We start from the raw sequence: 16,015 nt of genomic DNA on the forward strand, positions 1-16,015 counted from the left end.
CAGATTGTGTGATTTTGGCCATTGTAAATGAAATGAAATGAAATTGTTTTGTCTGTGTAAAGCTGAAAGTTACTCAATTTGCAGTGATATAAAGCAAAGATGAAACAAAAGCAGCAAATTTCACATTTGAAGAGCTGGAACCAGCAAATATTTGGCATTTTTGCTTAAAAATAAAAATCCCTTACTTTCATTGCTTTTCCACTGATCGACCAATCAATTAATCAACTAATCATTTCAGCATCACTGTGCAAAATGACTGTTTAAAGGCAGTGGTGTTTGAGAACTTGTATGTGTTGTGTATGCCTCCTATGAAAAAGCTGAACTTTTTGACACATTAGCTTTACCAGCATGTAAAGGTTTTCCCAGAAGTCCTGTGTCATGAGTCGGAAGAGAGTCAGGAAGGCCCAGCCGAAGCTGTCGAAGCTGGTGTAGCCGTAGTTTGGATTCCTCCCAGCTTTCATGCATGTGTAGCCCTCCGGGCAGCGGCTGAGGGGTGGCGAAAGAGGAAAAAAAAAAGAGCGAGAGAGAGAGAGAGAGAGAGAGAGAGAGAGAGAGAGAGAGAGAGAGAAAACGGGGCACCCAGCCCGAAAATGACTCAGCACTATTTACTTATCATGTAATCTGAATTCAGGCACATAGAGGAGCTACAGCAGGTCTTTGTGAGGATCAGCGTCATTCGGAAGAGGGGAGAGAAGGCAACTCACCCAGAGTCGGAGCTGTTCCCACAGACAAGAGCATCCAACTGGCCAGGCAGGAAGTAGAAATTGGCTGGGGAATAAACAAACAGCCATAATGAGTCATTTCGCTCACATTCTGACGCAGCCACAGTTGTTTATTCTGCAACGGTCTGTACATCCATTCAGACCAATTTCTGACTGCAGTTTGCACATACATTTTTAATTCAGCGCAGTTCATTTAAAACCAACCCTTTTTGTCCACCCGGTGCCAAAATCACATATTGTTTTGTCGGTCCAGCATATGGGCTGACTCATACTCTTAGATCGCCGCCAGCTCACCATCAGCGATGCCTGGTCTCTACTTACTGTCGTTCATGATGTACTCTTTCCAGTCGAAGTTCTTGGTGGTGATGTTGATTGGCCAGATTACACACTTGTGGCGCAGGTTGCCCATGAAGAGCTGGAGACCGATGAGGGCAAAGACGCTCAGGCAGAAGACAGTCAGGATCATCACATCCGAAAGCTTCTTCACAGACTGGATCAAAGCGCCCACAATGGTCTTCAGGCCTGGAGGACAGTCACGTACATAAACCACACAGTGATGCAGGAGATGCTGATACCACAGGTATGAATCTTTAGAGTATCTACTTCTACTACAACATTTTGTAACTAATACTGCTAATATGTTAATCCCTTTAAGGGATCTATGACTGGGAAATATCCAGTTTTGACTGAATTGAGGTTGAAAGCTGGAAGTGGCAAAACTGTCCTGCTTTCATATTCAATTATGAAATATATATTTATTATATTTGTAACCATTTTTTATGTGATTTTACACCTAAATGTTAATTTGTTATTCTATTGACTTCCTGTGCTTCCAATCTGAACAAAGGTTGGGAATCTATGAATTCAACTTAATATTTAAATTGTTTTACATATAGGTAGTAATACATTTTGGACAAACATCAGATTACAAACATAACATCTCTAGAAACAAAACAAACAGGAAATATTTAGGAGCCTTCCCACTCCTTTCAGATTTGTCCCGACAGAAAATATTCTAACAGATATCAAATCAAAAAGACTGTTTAACGGAAGAAAATTTGTATTTCATTGCCAATGATGGACAAAGTGAACAAGAGGGGGAAGGCTGCAGAAAAGTGAGAGGAAATCCATAAGGAAGAGAGCACAGCAGCACAAAGAGGGGCCATGAGAAGGACAGAGGCACAGGCAGGGGGGCTGGAAACCACATGCAGGTCATTTAAACTCCAAGGCTGAACAGGAACTATTCAATGCCAGTGCCAGTGAGGGCACTTTCTTGAACTGTCTTGTATAAGGTGTCATTAGGAAAGCACTGACTCCCCATGCCATGACCCTGCAGTCTGTCTCATTCGCTAAGACAAAATAGTTTTACCTTCTGGAACAGGCATCCTCGCTCTGGCAGTGTTTACGTGGGTCCACAAGGAACTCAAACGTGCTCTCTACAGGTACAGTGGGCTTCACCAGCTGTACATACTGTATCTTCTTGCAAAATATGGTTTAAACTATTTATAAAGGATTACACATTTGGAAAATCTAAGTAAAAACTAAATTAGCTTGGCAGAGTCAACTAAGAAAAGCATTGAAATCAAAAGCAACTTTTCTTATCTAGAAGTACATGACAGGATTTCATCGAGCAAAATAAATTAACAAAGTATATTAAAATATCAATTGTGGTATTATATTAAAATGCCCACATAACTCGTTTTTATCTTCTGAAATCATGCCCTCACCTGCACATGAACTATTCTCAGACAAACTAAAACTTCCTAATAAAAGCTACATTTTCTCCACTCCGGTGCTACAGTCCTTCATGAATTATTGGAATAGTTAAAGGAATAGTTCAACGTTTTGAGAAATGCGCTTATTCACCCTCGAGAGTTAGATGAGAAGATTGTTACCACTCTTCTGTCTGTCTGTTAAACATTTCTCTACAGCCAGCAGTTGGTTAGCTTAGCTTAGCATTAAGACTGGAAACAGTTAGCCTGGCTCTGACCAAAGGCAACAAAATCAGCCGAACAGCACATCAAAAGCTCACAAATTAACGCGCTATATGTTGTTTGTATGTAACTCATACAAAAACAGAAGTGTAAACACAGCAGTTCAAAGCTTTAGAGGGTGCTATGTGTTTCTGGAGCCAAGATATAGTCCGGCACATAACCCATCTTAAAAGGGTAACTGACATTTTGACGCTTTAGTATTTGTACAAATTAAACAAACTAGATGTTCATTATTGAATCTTAGAGGAGCTGGTAGATGAATTTTACCTTTGGACGTAGGCTGGCTAGCTGTTTCAAGTTTCCAGTCTTTGTGCTAAGCTAAGCTAACCAACAGCTGGCTATAGCTTCATATTAACCATCCAGAAATGAGTGGTATCGATCTTTTTATCAAACTATCTGCCAGAAAGCGAGTAAACATATATCAAAAAATGTCAAACTATTCCTTTAAATACAGTTCAAATCCAAATTTCATCCCCTTTTTGTTTGCACTTAAAGGATTTCCTTTTCCATATTTCCAAATGAATATGCTGTTAAAAAAAAGTCATCCACGGTGGTTCTTTTGAGTAAGCACGACATATGTTCCACGTCCTCTATCAACAGATAGATAGATGTGTGGTCAGTGTCACTCAAAAAGGTCAAGAGGTCATTCAACCATCCCATCTGCGTCCCCAACCTCTGCAATGTGAGCACTCGGTTTATTTTTCTGTGCAGTACATCATTCAAGTAGGTCGTAAATAAGAGAGAGGAAGAGAAAATCAATAATCAACTAAAAAACAAAGAAGGCAAATCAAACTTTCAATGCCATTTGTCAGCCAAGCTCTTGGTCGGCTAATATTGTAAAAGCAAGTGACTGAAAAGCATCATGCAGCATAAGAGATATGTTCACAAGCTAGGCTTGGCAGTCTTCATACATAAATAATCGGTGTATTCTGTGGGATCTCTCTAAGAGCTATGCCATTTCTCATATGAACGTCAACGTAAGGTTTGTTTTTTATCCCAAAAAACATGGAATCCTTTATTTCCAATTAAATCACTAGTTGTAAATATGCAACAAAATTTTTATTTCACTTGAAGGATTTCTGGCAAATTTGAAGCTTCAGAAGCTATGATCTATTCTTAGCTGATAAATATACCATGTATATTCACCTGATTCTTTTAGTTTTTGTCCTTAAAATGAGAGGATACTACAAACAGTTGTCTTTGCTACAGAACAGGGCATTTGCATATTGTTAAAGCTGGTGATAAAGGAGTGAGTTAAAGCTATTTCCGAAGAGAAACACAGCTGCCTTGGAAACGGGCCTCATAATGAGAGTGCTACTGGGGCAGCAGAGAGTGCAGACACTTTTTAGGGCCCTAGAGGAGACTGCAAAGCCTATCAAAAATGTATTAGTACCATTTTTGATAATTTTGGAGGAAAAATAAATCAAAAAATGGTTGTCTCCAATTCTTTTGTTGTTGCTTAAATCATAATTGTAATCATAATAATAGTGAGTAGAAAAGAAAGGGTGAGAGGATCAGCCTTAGTGTTTAAACTGAGTCTCACCTGGAATGACAGAGATAGTTTTCAATGCTCGGAGAACTCTGAATGTTCTCAGCGCAGATACATTGCCCAGGTCCACAAACTCTGTTACATATCTGAAACAGGGGAAGGATCACACACAGAACAAACACGATGACAATAACCACACACGCCAAGAGCACAACACCACCGAACCAGGAGGAAACGACGCCACTCACAGAGCCTGTCCACTGAGGAGAAGGGTGGAAGGTAAAAGGAAAGAAAGACACACACACCTAACACCGACCCCGCCCAACCATCCCCCGCCCCATCCTGTCTTACCTGGAATTACAGAAATAGTTTTCAATGCCCTCAACACCCTGAACGTGCGCAGAGCTGAGACATTGCCTAGGTTTACAAACTCTGTTATATACCTGCAGGATCAAACCACAGTTACAACAGCTTGTTATTTACATGAAGATATGAGGTGGAAAGGTAAAGTCACACACAGATGGGCTATGTGACAGCTCTACAAAGAACGGAGATGTGTTCTACATGGTGGGGATCAGTAATGGGTATGTATTTCGTCATGTAGAGGCAGGTAAATCTGTATTCTGGGCCTTAAATTGAATGTTGCAGACTGAAAGAGAAAAGGTGAATGAGAGGGAGAGTTTGATGACAAGAGGAAGATAAATCGGATGAATGGCATTGAGGTGAGGGTGTTGTCAGTGAGGCCGCAGAGTGTCGGATGGAAACCTTCAAATTCCCAAAGAGAAAATCTCAGCTCAATGGAGGAAACACAGGAGATGGGTTATCAGACAGAAAGAAAGGGAAAAGCAAGAAAGACAGAAAGATGAACAGTCATCTGTAGCACAGAAAGCTCAATTTCTTAACCCACCCTCTTTAACAAAACAATGACAATATTTGTGCACGTGATTTCACTTCTATAATCTGAATCACAAGAGAAATACTTACGCCATCGAAATGACCATGAAATCCAGCCAGTTCCATGGATCTCTAAGGAATGTAAACCCGTCTATACAGAATCCTCGTGCGCAGATTTTTACAAGAGACTCAAATGTATAAATTCCTGTGAATGTGTACCTGCGAGGAAAGAGATGTTGACAGAATCAGTTCACCAGGCTGAATCAAAGCTCACTCACATCTATAAGTCTGAACCCTTTGAGGCTGTTTAAAAAATGTGGATAAGTACAGGATGCATTTGGAAGGTAGCATGCATTTAATGTGTTGGGTGAATATATATTAAATGTGTACTTACTCTACTTGTTTTGACCACTCGGGAGGATCACTAAAGGTCATGAATATACAGTTGGTCAAAATAGTACACATAATGATCATGCTGAAAAGAGTGAGGAGCATGTTAAGGAAAATATGGATTATAGAAGCAATCACAAACATCACAAACCTCATCAAACCTCATTGGAAATGTAAAACAGCAATAGAAAATATCTACAGGTCAGCATGTATCTAATGTGATGTCTGTGGTCCAGTGAACCTCAACATCCCTCAATGCAAAGTGTTAATGTCATAAAACCTTCTCATAGCACTTAACAGGAGCTGGTTTTGTGTGCTCGCAACCACATGGGCCATTGTTTTACCCGTGAAATATTTATGGTATATATTTAGTGGAAATACAATGGCATGAACAAAGCAATAAGATGTTTTAAAGCAGCGAGGGATTCAGTGCAGGGAGGAAACAAGGAAAAGCTCAGTTGGCTTTAAGCCTGCATGAAGCCAGAGGTTGGTAATAGCTGTGGCTTGTGGCTAAGAATAGGAGGAAATGAGCTAAATAGAGGGACAAAGCAATAATAAGCATTGCTCAAAGTAAAAAAAGGGTTTAGTTTTTGTTATCAGTATTGCTGTTTCCCCCAACAGTCACAAAGAGGAAATATCTACATTGCAAATAAATGTACATTTATCATGGTGGGAGGTGGAGAAAGCAAATATGCTGTTAAAATGTGTCACCACATTATTACATCTTTCTTTTGTTATACTTCCACATTTTGAAAGTTATTGTTCTGAGGATGTTTGGACAAGAATTGCTCTTGAATATTTTTTGCTTCCTTAATGTATGCTCTGATATTTTATAACATTGTAGTGTAATTTCTGTAATTAACAAGATATACACTGACACAATGTCAGCTGAAATAAAGTAATCTTTGAATATAAAGATAATGCTGGTGTGTACAAACATACAGCACATGCATCGAATAAATATGTGATTTTATTGTAACAAAAATGTGTTGTCGCTTGGTGTTTTTGTATCAAAATCCTGCTCTTCTTCTCTCTTTTGCTCTTTTCCTGTATCCTAAACTTATGATATTTTTGATGACCTAGCATTAGCATTAGCTCGGGGGCGGTAACGTTAGTTGTTAGCAGAACTATATCATGGTAGGAGGAGTGTGTTTGGATCTCAGAATATGGCTGAGGTCTAGCGTTAATTCATCCGTTTCTCCCTCGTCCTGGATACGCGTCACATAACGGACGCTATCTGCCGTTTCACTGTGACTCAAGTTGTGACTCAACTGTGGTAAAAGTAGATTATGCTGTCATTCATTTAACGTTGGACATGGGAGCTGTAAAGCCTGACGATAGCATTGTTGACATGCTATTAGTTCCGACCTAACATCGTACCAGTCTTTATCCTCTCCTGTGGTTACAGTCACAGGAAACATCAATTGCAGTATGAGCAGAAAGACAGAACATATCATCATGAATAAAACACATGAACAGGAAACTCTTTTGTCTTTGCCGTTAAGACACCATTTCAAAGGATATGCATGTATCAAAATTTTAATAGCTACTCGCCTAACCGGATTTAAAGGATTGATGAAGTACAAGGCAGATGTGGCACTAAAACGGAAGATTGTCTTCCCTCTATTTAGCACTATAAATGTCTGTGAGGAGAGAGAGAGAGAGAGAGAGTATTAATCACTTAACAGTTAGATAAAAATACACATTTCAGCAAATGCACAATTAGTATAGATCACTAATACATTTACCGAAAGCAACTGCATTTGATTCAAAAACAAATATGTCATCATTTTTATATATAGCAAGCTTCTTCTCTGCATACATATATGTCAGTATACATTACTCATATACGTATGTAGATAATATGCAAAAGATAATATGTGCATTTGCTCATAATGTAAGTTGTGCATGTTCTGTCACATAAAAGGATCTGAACACATTTGAACAGAGTGAAAATGGCGGCCAGGATGTTTCTGATGTTGGTATGTTGTCCCAGTCACTCAGCTCCGCCCTGCACTATACAGCTTTGGTGGGTTCAAGAGGAGGAAACAAGCAAAACCGAGAAAGGCGGACAAGCCTCTTTCTGTGGAAAAACTTCGTAATTGTTTAAATAAAACATGTCAATTTGCATGAAACTTTAATGAGACCGTGTGCATTTGCAGAAGTGATATGGCCCTTGTGCTTTTAACAAGGCAACCCTCACTACATTAAGCCCTGCAGAGCTGCCAACTCACTGCTGAAGGCTGGAGACAGTGGAGTCAAAAGAAAGAAGAGGAGGAGGAATAATGGGAAGGGAGACGTACAGTAAGAGGCCTCATGGTCACATGACTGCATGTCATTTGTGCACTTCGAACAGAAATTAGGTGCATGTGTAAAATGTAGTCAACAAGAAACGTAAACATCTTAAGAGAGGAGCATGGAACCGAAACGAGGAGGCTTTCTTCCCGGAGGACGAGACACAGTTCTGTCACATGACCTCCCAGGTATTAATTTGACAACTCAGAACAAGCCAGTACAAGCTAGATATTACTCTCTCGTTACTATTATAGGTCAGAGCAGCAGCCTCTCCCAAGTGCTAATACTCTCAAATATACTTTAAACATTCCCAGTCTGCACCATGGTCACCCGTAATGACACACATGGATGTGTCCCAGTTGCCGGTGGCATGATGTTTTTGTTAAATACAACCATTTCACACAGATGTTGTGTACATATGCATGACAAATATACACATAAACCCATGCACAAGCACACACATGACCTGACATGTGCACACAAACCAGAATGCACAAAGCTCAAAAATGAACAAGCTAGGTTTATATCCACACAGACACACACACACATGACTGCTATATATGCCGGGAGTCTTTTTTTTTTTTTAACGCATGACTAAATTGCTGCAAAGCTACTGAAAATTTCATAATCCAGAGCTGAGCAAAGAGGAGAGCAGAGGAGAGGAGAGGGAAGGCAGAAAAACAGGGGAGATGGAGAGCGAATGAAGCAGGCAGGCAACAACTGTGGCAGCAGCAGGCTGAGGAGAAGCAGGGCGGAGGGAGCCAGAGCGAGGGAGCTGGGCAGAAGACGGAGAAGAGGGTGGGTGGGGGGATGGGCGGGAGGCAGAGAGAGGGGGAGAGAGAGCGGCTTCAACACAGACGCTCCAGCCATCAGGCACGGCTGCAGCATCTGCATCGAGGGCCACGAGGGCCACAGCAGCAATTCAAAGAGCCCCCTTCTTTCCACCCCTCTGGTAAATGGTAAATGGAGTGCATTTTATGGCCCGAGAGTCTCACACACACACACACACACACACACACACACACACACACATTAATACAGCTGTGGCATAGGGCTCAGCTGCCGTGCTAGCTGCTAACCTGCTCATGTTTTCCCTGTTACTGACATTTTACATCCACAAGGTCGGGTATATTTGTGAGAGAAAATATGACTTTCTATGTGCAACGATCTGGACACATGCTGATATGCTCCCTACACCACGATCTACATATCATGGTCTCGAAGATTAAATGCGCTATCTAGCATCTAGCATTACTTTATCATGGTCCTTCATCTTTGACTTTTGAGATAATATCACTGTAATAATTACAGTGTAATTATTCATCTTTAATCCACACAAAGGAGGTCATGATGAGCAGATATTGCTGGTGGGGAAAAGCTTTCATGTCCCCGATTTTACTCGAAATAAAAAATATTAGCACATCTTGTGAAGCTCTTTTTTTGCACCTTCAGGTCTTCCCCCAGCAAAAACACATTTCAGAGAGCCTGGCTACAGCAAAAAGGAGAGCAAGTGTGCTCATGCATCCCTGCACAAGTCATCCATTTCATTCCTGTCCTCACTTCATCCCTCCCTCCCTCCCTCCCTCCCTCCCTATCTCTCATCACCTTCTCCTTGAAAATGATCTGTTCCGCCGGCCTTGTACATTGACACAGGGCTCGACGTGGCCTGGCTCAGCTCAGCGTGGCATGGCTCTGCTCCGACCACCAGCCAAGTGGGGAGGGCTGAACGCCAGCCTGCCAGCCTGCCAGCCTGCCAGCCCTCTGTACCAGCTATGAGACAATCTAAAGGAGCCACAACTGAACATTTGTGAAGAGGAAGATGAACTGCTTTCCTTTACAGTTATTCCCCCGCCCTCCCCCGAGAGAAATGCATCCAAAACCTCTCGGTGACAAAGACATACAGAGCAACATTCCTCCACCAAGGCCACCACCTGATCTGACGTCACGGCCGCTCAAGCTGCCAGAACCAAAGAAGAATCGGCTTGCTTTGGCATTAGAACAAGACTAGATCGAGGGCCATAATTAGATTTGCCTAAAGCTGAGAGCTGACGGGACTACTGGTAGAGGCAAGCGCAGCAGAGACAAGGAGCCAAACACAAGATGCACAAAGAGCCATGCATGACTCGCATTCATCTGTGACAGTAATGCATGGACGTGTGTGGAGAAAAAGTGAGCTGTGTGTCAGTCAGTGAGTTTGTTAACAGTCCCACGTATCGATGGAAATGTTTATGTCATCTGAATCGTGTCTCCTCCTTGTGCTCTGGACTGGAGGGTTACATAACAGTCAGCGTGCACGGTGTAAAGACAGGGAGGTACGAGACAGAAGCAGATGGAGAGACAGATACTGTGTACCTGAATGCACACACACACACACACACACACACACACACACACACACAATATCAAATGCTAATGATGATGACTAAATAGATTCTCACAAGCTTGTGTGTAGGACCTGCTATATTTTAATGTACCCTGTGTGGACAGGCACTGAGTTATAAAACACCACAAAAGTGCAGCAGTATTTAAAAGAATATGTGATTGGCGGAGACCATTTTGAATAGAAATGCCAATTTTGTTACATAATTATTTGTTAAAAATACAGCCCAAATGACGTTACCATGGTAGAAGACTTTGGCCTTACTCTCAGTCCTGTTTATAAACACAGCAGCATTAAACTGACCTCAGATCACTTAGCAATGAATTAATGCCTAAGTAAAGATGGCCACTTTATGATAAGATTTCTTGCTTATTTCTAAAGAAACAAAAGGGTTCCTACTGTTAAACACAGAATACAGAAGCACTACCTTGCATAGATGGCTCAGATTTTACAAATTGGCTGCAAATTTCAAGGAAGTTTTGAACTTTCCTGAGAATTCATTTCGCCCTCCAACAATATCTGGGAGTAATGGCCTCGGTTTTATTATTTTTATTCAGAGGCCGACTGGTCGACAAGAGCAAGACACAGTGATCTGACATAAATATAGTCTAGTTTTGGTTGACAGGGACACATGATGGGGATATTCAGGGACTCTCAAAGTCATCCAGCCGTCCTCACACTGAGCGTCAGGGCTGACAGGAACCCCAGAGAGACACGCGTCTCATCGAAGACAACCAGAGTCCTCTCAGCCTGCTGCTGCCGCTTTTCTCTCCTGCCACGAGTTTAATTTCTTTAGCAATTAGGAAAGTCTGTCGTGTGGAACAACGGTCTTTCAACAGTTACTGCTTCTGATCTTTTCCCCAAAGCCCTGCGAGCACATCGGAGATACAGCAACGGCCCACTCAACAGCTCGAGAGCTCGACGACTCTCACACTCCCCAAAGGTCTTCAAGTAGGAAAACATAATTACATCCTGCAACCTAATCATGAAATTAAAAATAACTGTAAACACAGCACACACATAAGCCAACCGTCACAAACCAAACAACGTCTCGTCTTTGTCTGAGTAAATTCCAGCCATAATGTATGATTCACCTCTACGTCATGAGGCTACGTCATCTACTGACCATTGTGTGAGAAATTAATTAGTTTGGACTCAACTCATATAGTAGAACACCTGTCTATCTGCATAAGCATCAAAATTGGTGTGTGTGCTGACCAATTATAGGGAAAACTATCACCAGGACCACATGTGCACTATGTTCCTGTTGCCGTCCCATTTCAATGACAACCATCTTGATCTTAATATGTTCTAAATGATGTCCTTGCTTGGCTATCGATCAAGATGCCAAACAAGCAAATAAGTAACTATGACTGAAACAGAAATGACCAAATCTGGAAAAACCACACCTCAGCTGACTTTGCTATCAAAATTAAGAGTGGCACAAGAGACGAGTTGTGATGGAATACAATGTAATCCTATTCTGGCAATATAGCGCTAGTATTAGAGATGCTTGGCACATATACAGTTGTAATGTGAGAGTTTGGACGCCTGAGTTAGAGGGACAAATAGCATTCGTAAATAGGACTGGGTATCTATGCAAATGTTGTGATATCAATACTTGAGAAATATAGATTTTCTTTTTTCTACACATTTTTTTTTTCAGTGACCAAAAGAGGCCAAAGTTCTTAAAAGATCAACTTTATCCAATCACAAGCTGCCGGGGAAAGAAAATGTGAAAACAATGTAATTTAAACAATAAGTAAACAAGACTTTGAATCTGAGCAGACACAAGCTTTTGATACTCTTACTACATTTTGGATTCTAATAGAAAGTAGTGAGGTTTGACACCCAGTCCTAGTCAGAAACATCCTTTGGTTTAAACAACTCTGGTACATGTGGGTTGATAACATCACTATGTCTGTGTGTGTGTGTGTGTGTGTGTGTGTGTGTGTGTGTGTGTGTGTGTTTGCAAACTCACTCTCTGAGACTTCAGGTAGAATGGGTCCAGATCCTCTAGTGGTACCGCCACCAGTCCCTTAGGGATGTCCCCATAGATGAAGGGCAGGCTCTTCCCAGCCTCCAGGTCGCTGTTGGGCTTGGGCTTGTTCTCGTCATCATCGTCGCGGTAGCTGTTGTCCTGCTTGGGTGGCTTCTTGTTCTTCTCCTCATTGATGCGCAGCTCAATAGTCGCAAAAGATTCCAAAGTAAACTTCTTGAAGCTGCCAGGTCCTGGCGGTGGAATAAGGGGTGCAGCCATGTTTTCATCCTGCAGCTACCTGGTCTTTAGGTTTGTACCATCCACAGTAGCAGCTCTGCAGGAGGTGCAGACAAGAGCAAATGTTAACCAAAACCAAAATTCCACAATATTTTTTTTAAGACCTATCACCTGGGATGTTGAACAAGTGAACACTATCATCTAAATTTAGCTATAAAATGTTTTCTTGGAGCACAGGAAGATGTTTGGAACAAGTGACCAAATGCATGAGGGCAGGTCACAAACAAAGGCATCCATGTTTACACAAACACGCTTACAGCTTTGGTTATGAAGTTTTGGTGTTAAAAGGAGAGAAAATCCAAAATATGTATATGCAAAATATGTCATCCCACTTGTTTCAGAATATTAACAAAATGACTATAGATAACCTAAAGTACTACAAAAAGTGGCTGTTCCCATTTATTCAATTGCTTGGTTTTCCTTTATCCAAAAGAATGTCGATAAGAAAACCCAGGCGATAAATAGCAGCCCAGAGCAAAGGACTACAACAAAGAGACATCCTGATTGGGTAGTTGAGAACACCATGATAGTGTTCTCTACAATCTTTGTACATTTGTCAATCCACGAGAAGTGCTCAGCAGCCAATGAGTGGAATGTTCACTTCAATCCATCTCCAACACTCGCCACCTATGGACAAGTATTCATAATGTCTCGCTCACTCTTTAAATAACAGGCTACCAAAAGCGAAAAGCTATGGTAGTTATAGTAAAGTGGAATATCTTTTTCATGATATTATGTCATCCTACAGTCTCCTCCTCCCTTCACCTTTACCTCAGTTAAGGTCAACGTAAAACATGAACAGACTTTTTGTTTAATGATCCGTCAACATCAACAGAGAAAAACCAGAACACTGATACATGTGATACATGATATGATATATCTAACCGGCAGCTTAGCATATGCTCAGTGACTTGGGAAGAATGACGTAGTCATGTTCCTTGTTGCTATATTTTCTTCTTTGTTAGATATTTTTGTTTTGATGTGAATCTTAAGCTCTTACAGGGACTTAGAATAAAAGCAAAATGTATGTATTCTACATATCTGAGACATTCATCAGTTATGCCAGGTTTTATGTTGAGGCAACAACAACATATAGTAAAGGTGTAACCAATTATTAGCCAACATTTCCTCCCCAATGTTTGAAACAATGTATAGGTTCTGCTTTTAAGCTCTGACAATAAAGACCCATTGAAGGGTTTTTTGAATAGCTGTTGAAACGCTAACAGAAGCCCCAGCGTACCGAATGGATGTATAACTGAGTGGAGCCTTTTCCCAGCACACTTAGATGTAAAAGGGTATGATGGTTACATGACAACTGTTCAAGCTGCAGGACATTTCAGGGTCAATATACTAATGTGAGGCAGTGCTGGAGGAAAGACGAGAGAGCTGAGAGGAGTTCAGTGGGAACACAGCCACACCTGAACTTAGTCATTGAATATTTCAAAGATGGCTGCTATTTGATTTTGTGGGACATTTTCAACATCCTATTTCACCCTTAATTAATCCCCTTGTCCTTACACACAGACCTTTGTTTTTCAGCCTAAGGTGATGGAGGGATGCAACAATCACCCGTATCTGAATCACAAGGCCTGTCACTTTCCTGCTTGCATAACACAACATAATTAAACATGCGCGACATGTAGAGCAGATATCACACAGCAAAGACTCCACTCCATATCAGTGGAAACAAAACACATGAAAACATGCAGCCAAGGAGCCAAGACGTGTGTTTTAAAATGGACCCCGGAACCTCGCAGTGTCTGAGCCTTCTGTTGCTCTGCTGGCGCTGTCCACTTCAGCACCACACGAGCGCGCGCGCGCACGCACACACATGCATATGCACGAATGCATTACACGCAGGGTTGATAGAGAGAGAGAAACACATCCGCTCTGACTGGAAAACCGTTTTGCCAAAAATGTAAACCTTCTAGCTGAGCTCTCCCCTCGACGCCCGTATAGGCCTGCAGCTTATCCTTCCATTCTGCTCACTGTCAGTAAGTCATGGTGACAACACTCGTCTTTGGTGTGTCTCAGTCTCGTGGGTTGCACATTGCTTACATTCACGCGCAAACAGGCACATATTATTATTTTTAGCATCTTTTCAGTTCTCATCTTCAGAGACGCAGGGATACAGACTTGTTAACCGAACCGGGTGGGCTAATTAGGAGGGAGGGCCCGTGGACACCATTGCGTGCCTTTGTTTCTTAATGTAGTTCAAACCAAATTTGCCAAAGCAATATTGCTGCAGTGGGTGGTTTGTATGTTGAAATTGTCACGCTGTGGTAAACGCAACGGTGGATTTGTCAAAGTCACAAGTGTGATCTCGATGTATCCAAATAAATCAAAGCATTGTCTCGCTCTTGTTATTCAGCAAACAAACAAAAAAGAAGCCAAATAAGATTCTTTCGGAGATATTCGGTGCGTTTTTTTGCGCGTTGCCTTGAAAGGATTCGCACCACACCCGCAAAGCCATGTCGGCTCTATCTGTGCACAAGACACCCCAGAGTATGGAGCAAAACACCGGCATAAAAAAACACACACACACGGTCTAAAAAATGAGGTTGAACATTACAAATAAGACCATTAGAGAACAGTTACGATGCTGCCACGCTAAATATCACCTGGAGGAATGTACATTTCTTGGTAACTGATGGTGGAAGGAAGGATCGGGCTACTCACATAGCATCGAAGCCTTATGGTGTTTCAAGAGCACCATGCTGTAATCCAGAGGGTAGACTATATAAAACCAAAAATAGAGACCAAAATATGAAGAAGAAAAAATCTTTAGTTTTGTGGCTTATTTTGGGGGGCTGGGGGGGCTGGAGCAGTCAGACGGCCAGACGGCACCCTACCTGAAGCCTAACCTACCAGACATGTTCTCTATCAAAGGTCTAAGCAATGCCCCTGATGCTCGACAAAATAGTGAATCCAATAAATTCCTTTGCGGTCGACATCAACTGTTTGATACGTGTATGCATTCGTGCTGTGGTCCAGCGGATAGATGCTCAGCACGCGCAGACTCCCCCCCCCCCCCCCCCCAAAAAAAGAAGAAGATGCGGGGCAGTGTGCAGCTCTGCGACATTTACGCAAGGATACCGACAGCGAGAAATTGTCACCGAAAAAAAACATATGAACCGTTTTGTGAAACGACTATGAATAAAGGATACTCACTTTGTATGCGTTACAATAAATCAGGAAAGCCGTTGCAGAAGTGCAGATGTGGAAAAGATTGTGGAGAAACCGCGGTTGTCGCCATATTGCTGCTGCTATCTTCCCCCTCAGCGCGAGCTGATTCCCTGCATAATTGATGACTCTCAGCAGAATGTAAGGGAGTGTCGGCAAGAACGTTTCGTGAAAAACGTAAAGGTAATTTAGGCCGGCAGCCTCTAAAACTCAGCGTGTTGGTTCACCATCTCTGAGCGTGGATGAGACTGTGCACAGAAATGCGCGAGGTTCTTTCTGACAAAACGCATCGGCTCACTTTGCGTTCAGTGTGGTGAGTTTGTAAAGCATTTTGTTGTCGAGACAACTTCCACGAGATACCTTTGAATACATCAAAATTAAAATCATATT

At 41.8% G+C, this 16,015-nt stretch overlaps 1 protein-coding gene across 5 annotated transcripts in view; it reads right to left on the bottom strand.

The window, feature by feature from the left end:
* scn8aa (sodium channel, voltage gated, type VIII, alpha subunit a) overlaps positions 1-15,889 on the bottom strand; it is a 41,246-nt gene extending 25,357 nt beyond the window's left edge. For 2 of the 5 annotated variants that reach the window (XM_031844309.1, XM_031844307.1), the window contains exons 1-9: positions 15,614-15,889; positions 12,146-12,479; positions 7,014-7,132; positions 5,494-5,583; positions 5,190-5,318; positions 4,557-4,648; positions 1,044-1,244; positions 705-768; positions 345-486 (exon numbers count right to left, since the gene is read on the bottom strand). In XM_031844309.1, coding sequence (XP_031700169.1) covers positions 345-486; positions 705-768; positions 1,044-1,244; positions 4,557-4,648; positions 5,190-5,318; positions 5,494-5,583; positions 7,014-7,132; positions 12,146-12,424 — 1,116 coding nt within the window. In that variant the 5' untranslated portion in view covers positions 12,425-12,479; positions 15,614-15,889. Of the gene's footprint in view, positions 1-344; positions 487-704; positions 769-1,043; positions 1,245-4,259; positions 4,352-4,556; positions 4,649-5,189; positions 5,319-5,493; positions 5,584-7,013; positions 7,133-12,145; positions 12,480-15,121; positions 15,179-15,613 lie in introns of all 5 variants that reach the window. The other 3 variants (XM_031844308.1, XM_031844305.1, XM_031844306.1) reach the window with 2 other exon arrangements.
* Between the last annotated feature and the right edge of the window lie 126 nt (positions 15,890-16,015).

Source organism: Anarrhichthys ocellatus, unplaced genomic scaffold (assembly GCF_004355925.1).
Source record: "Anarrhichthys ocellatus isolate YVR2014 unplaced genomic scaffold, GSC_Weel_1.0 scaffold5, whole genome shotgun sequence".
NCBI classification, from domain to species: Eukaryota; Metazoa; Chordata; class Actinopteri; order Perciformes; family Anarhichadidae; genus Anarrhichthys; species Anarrhichthys ocellatus.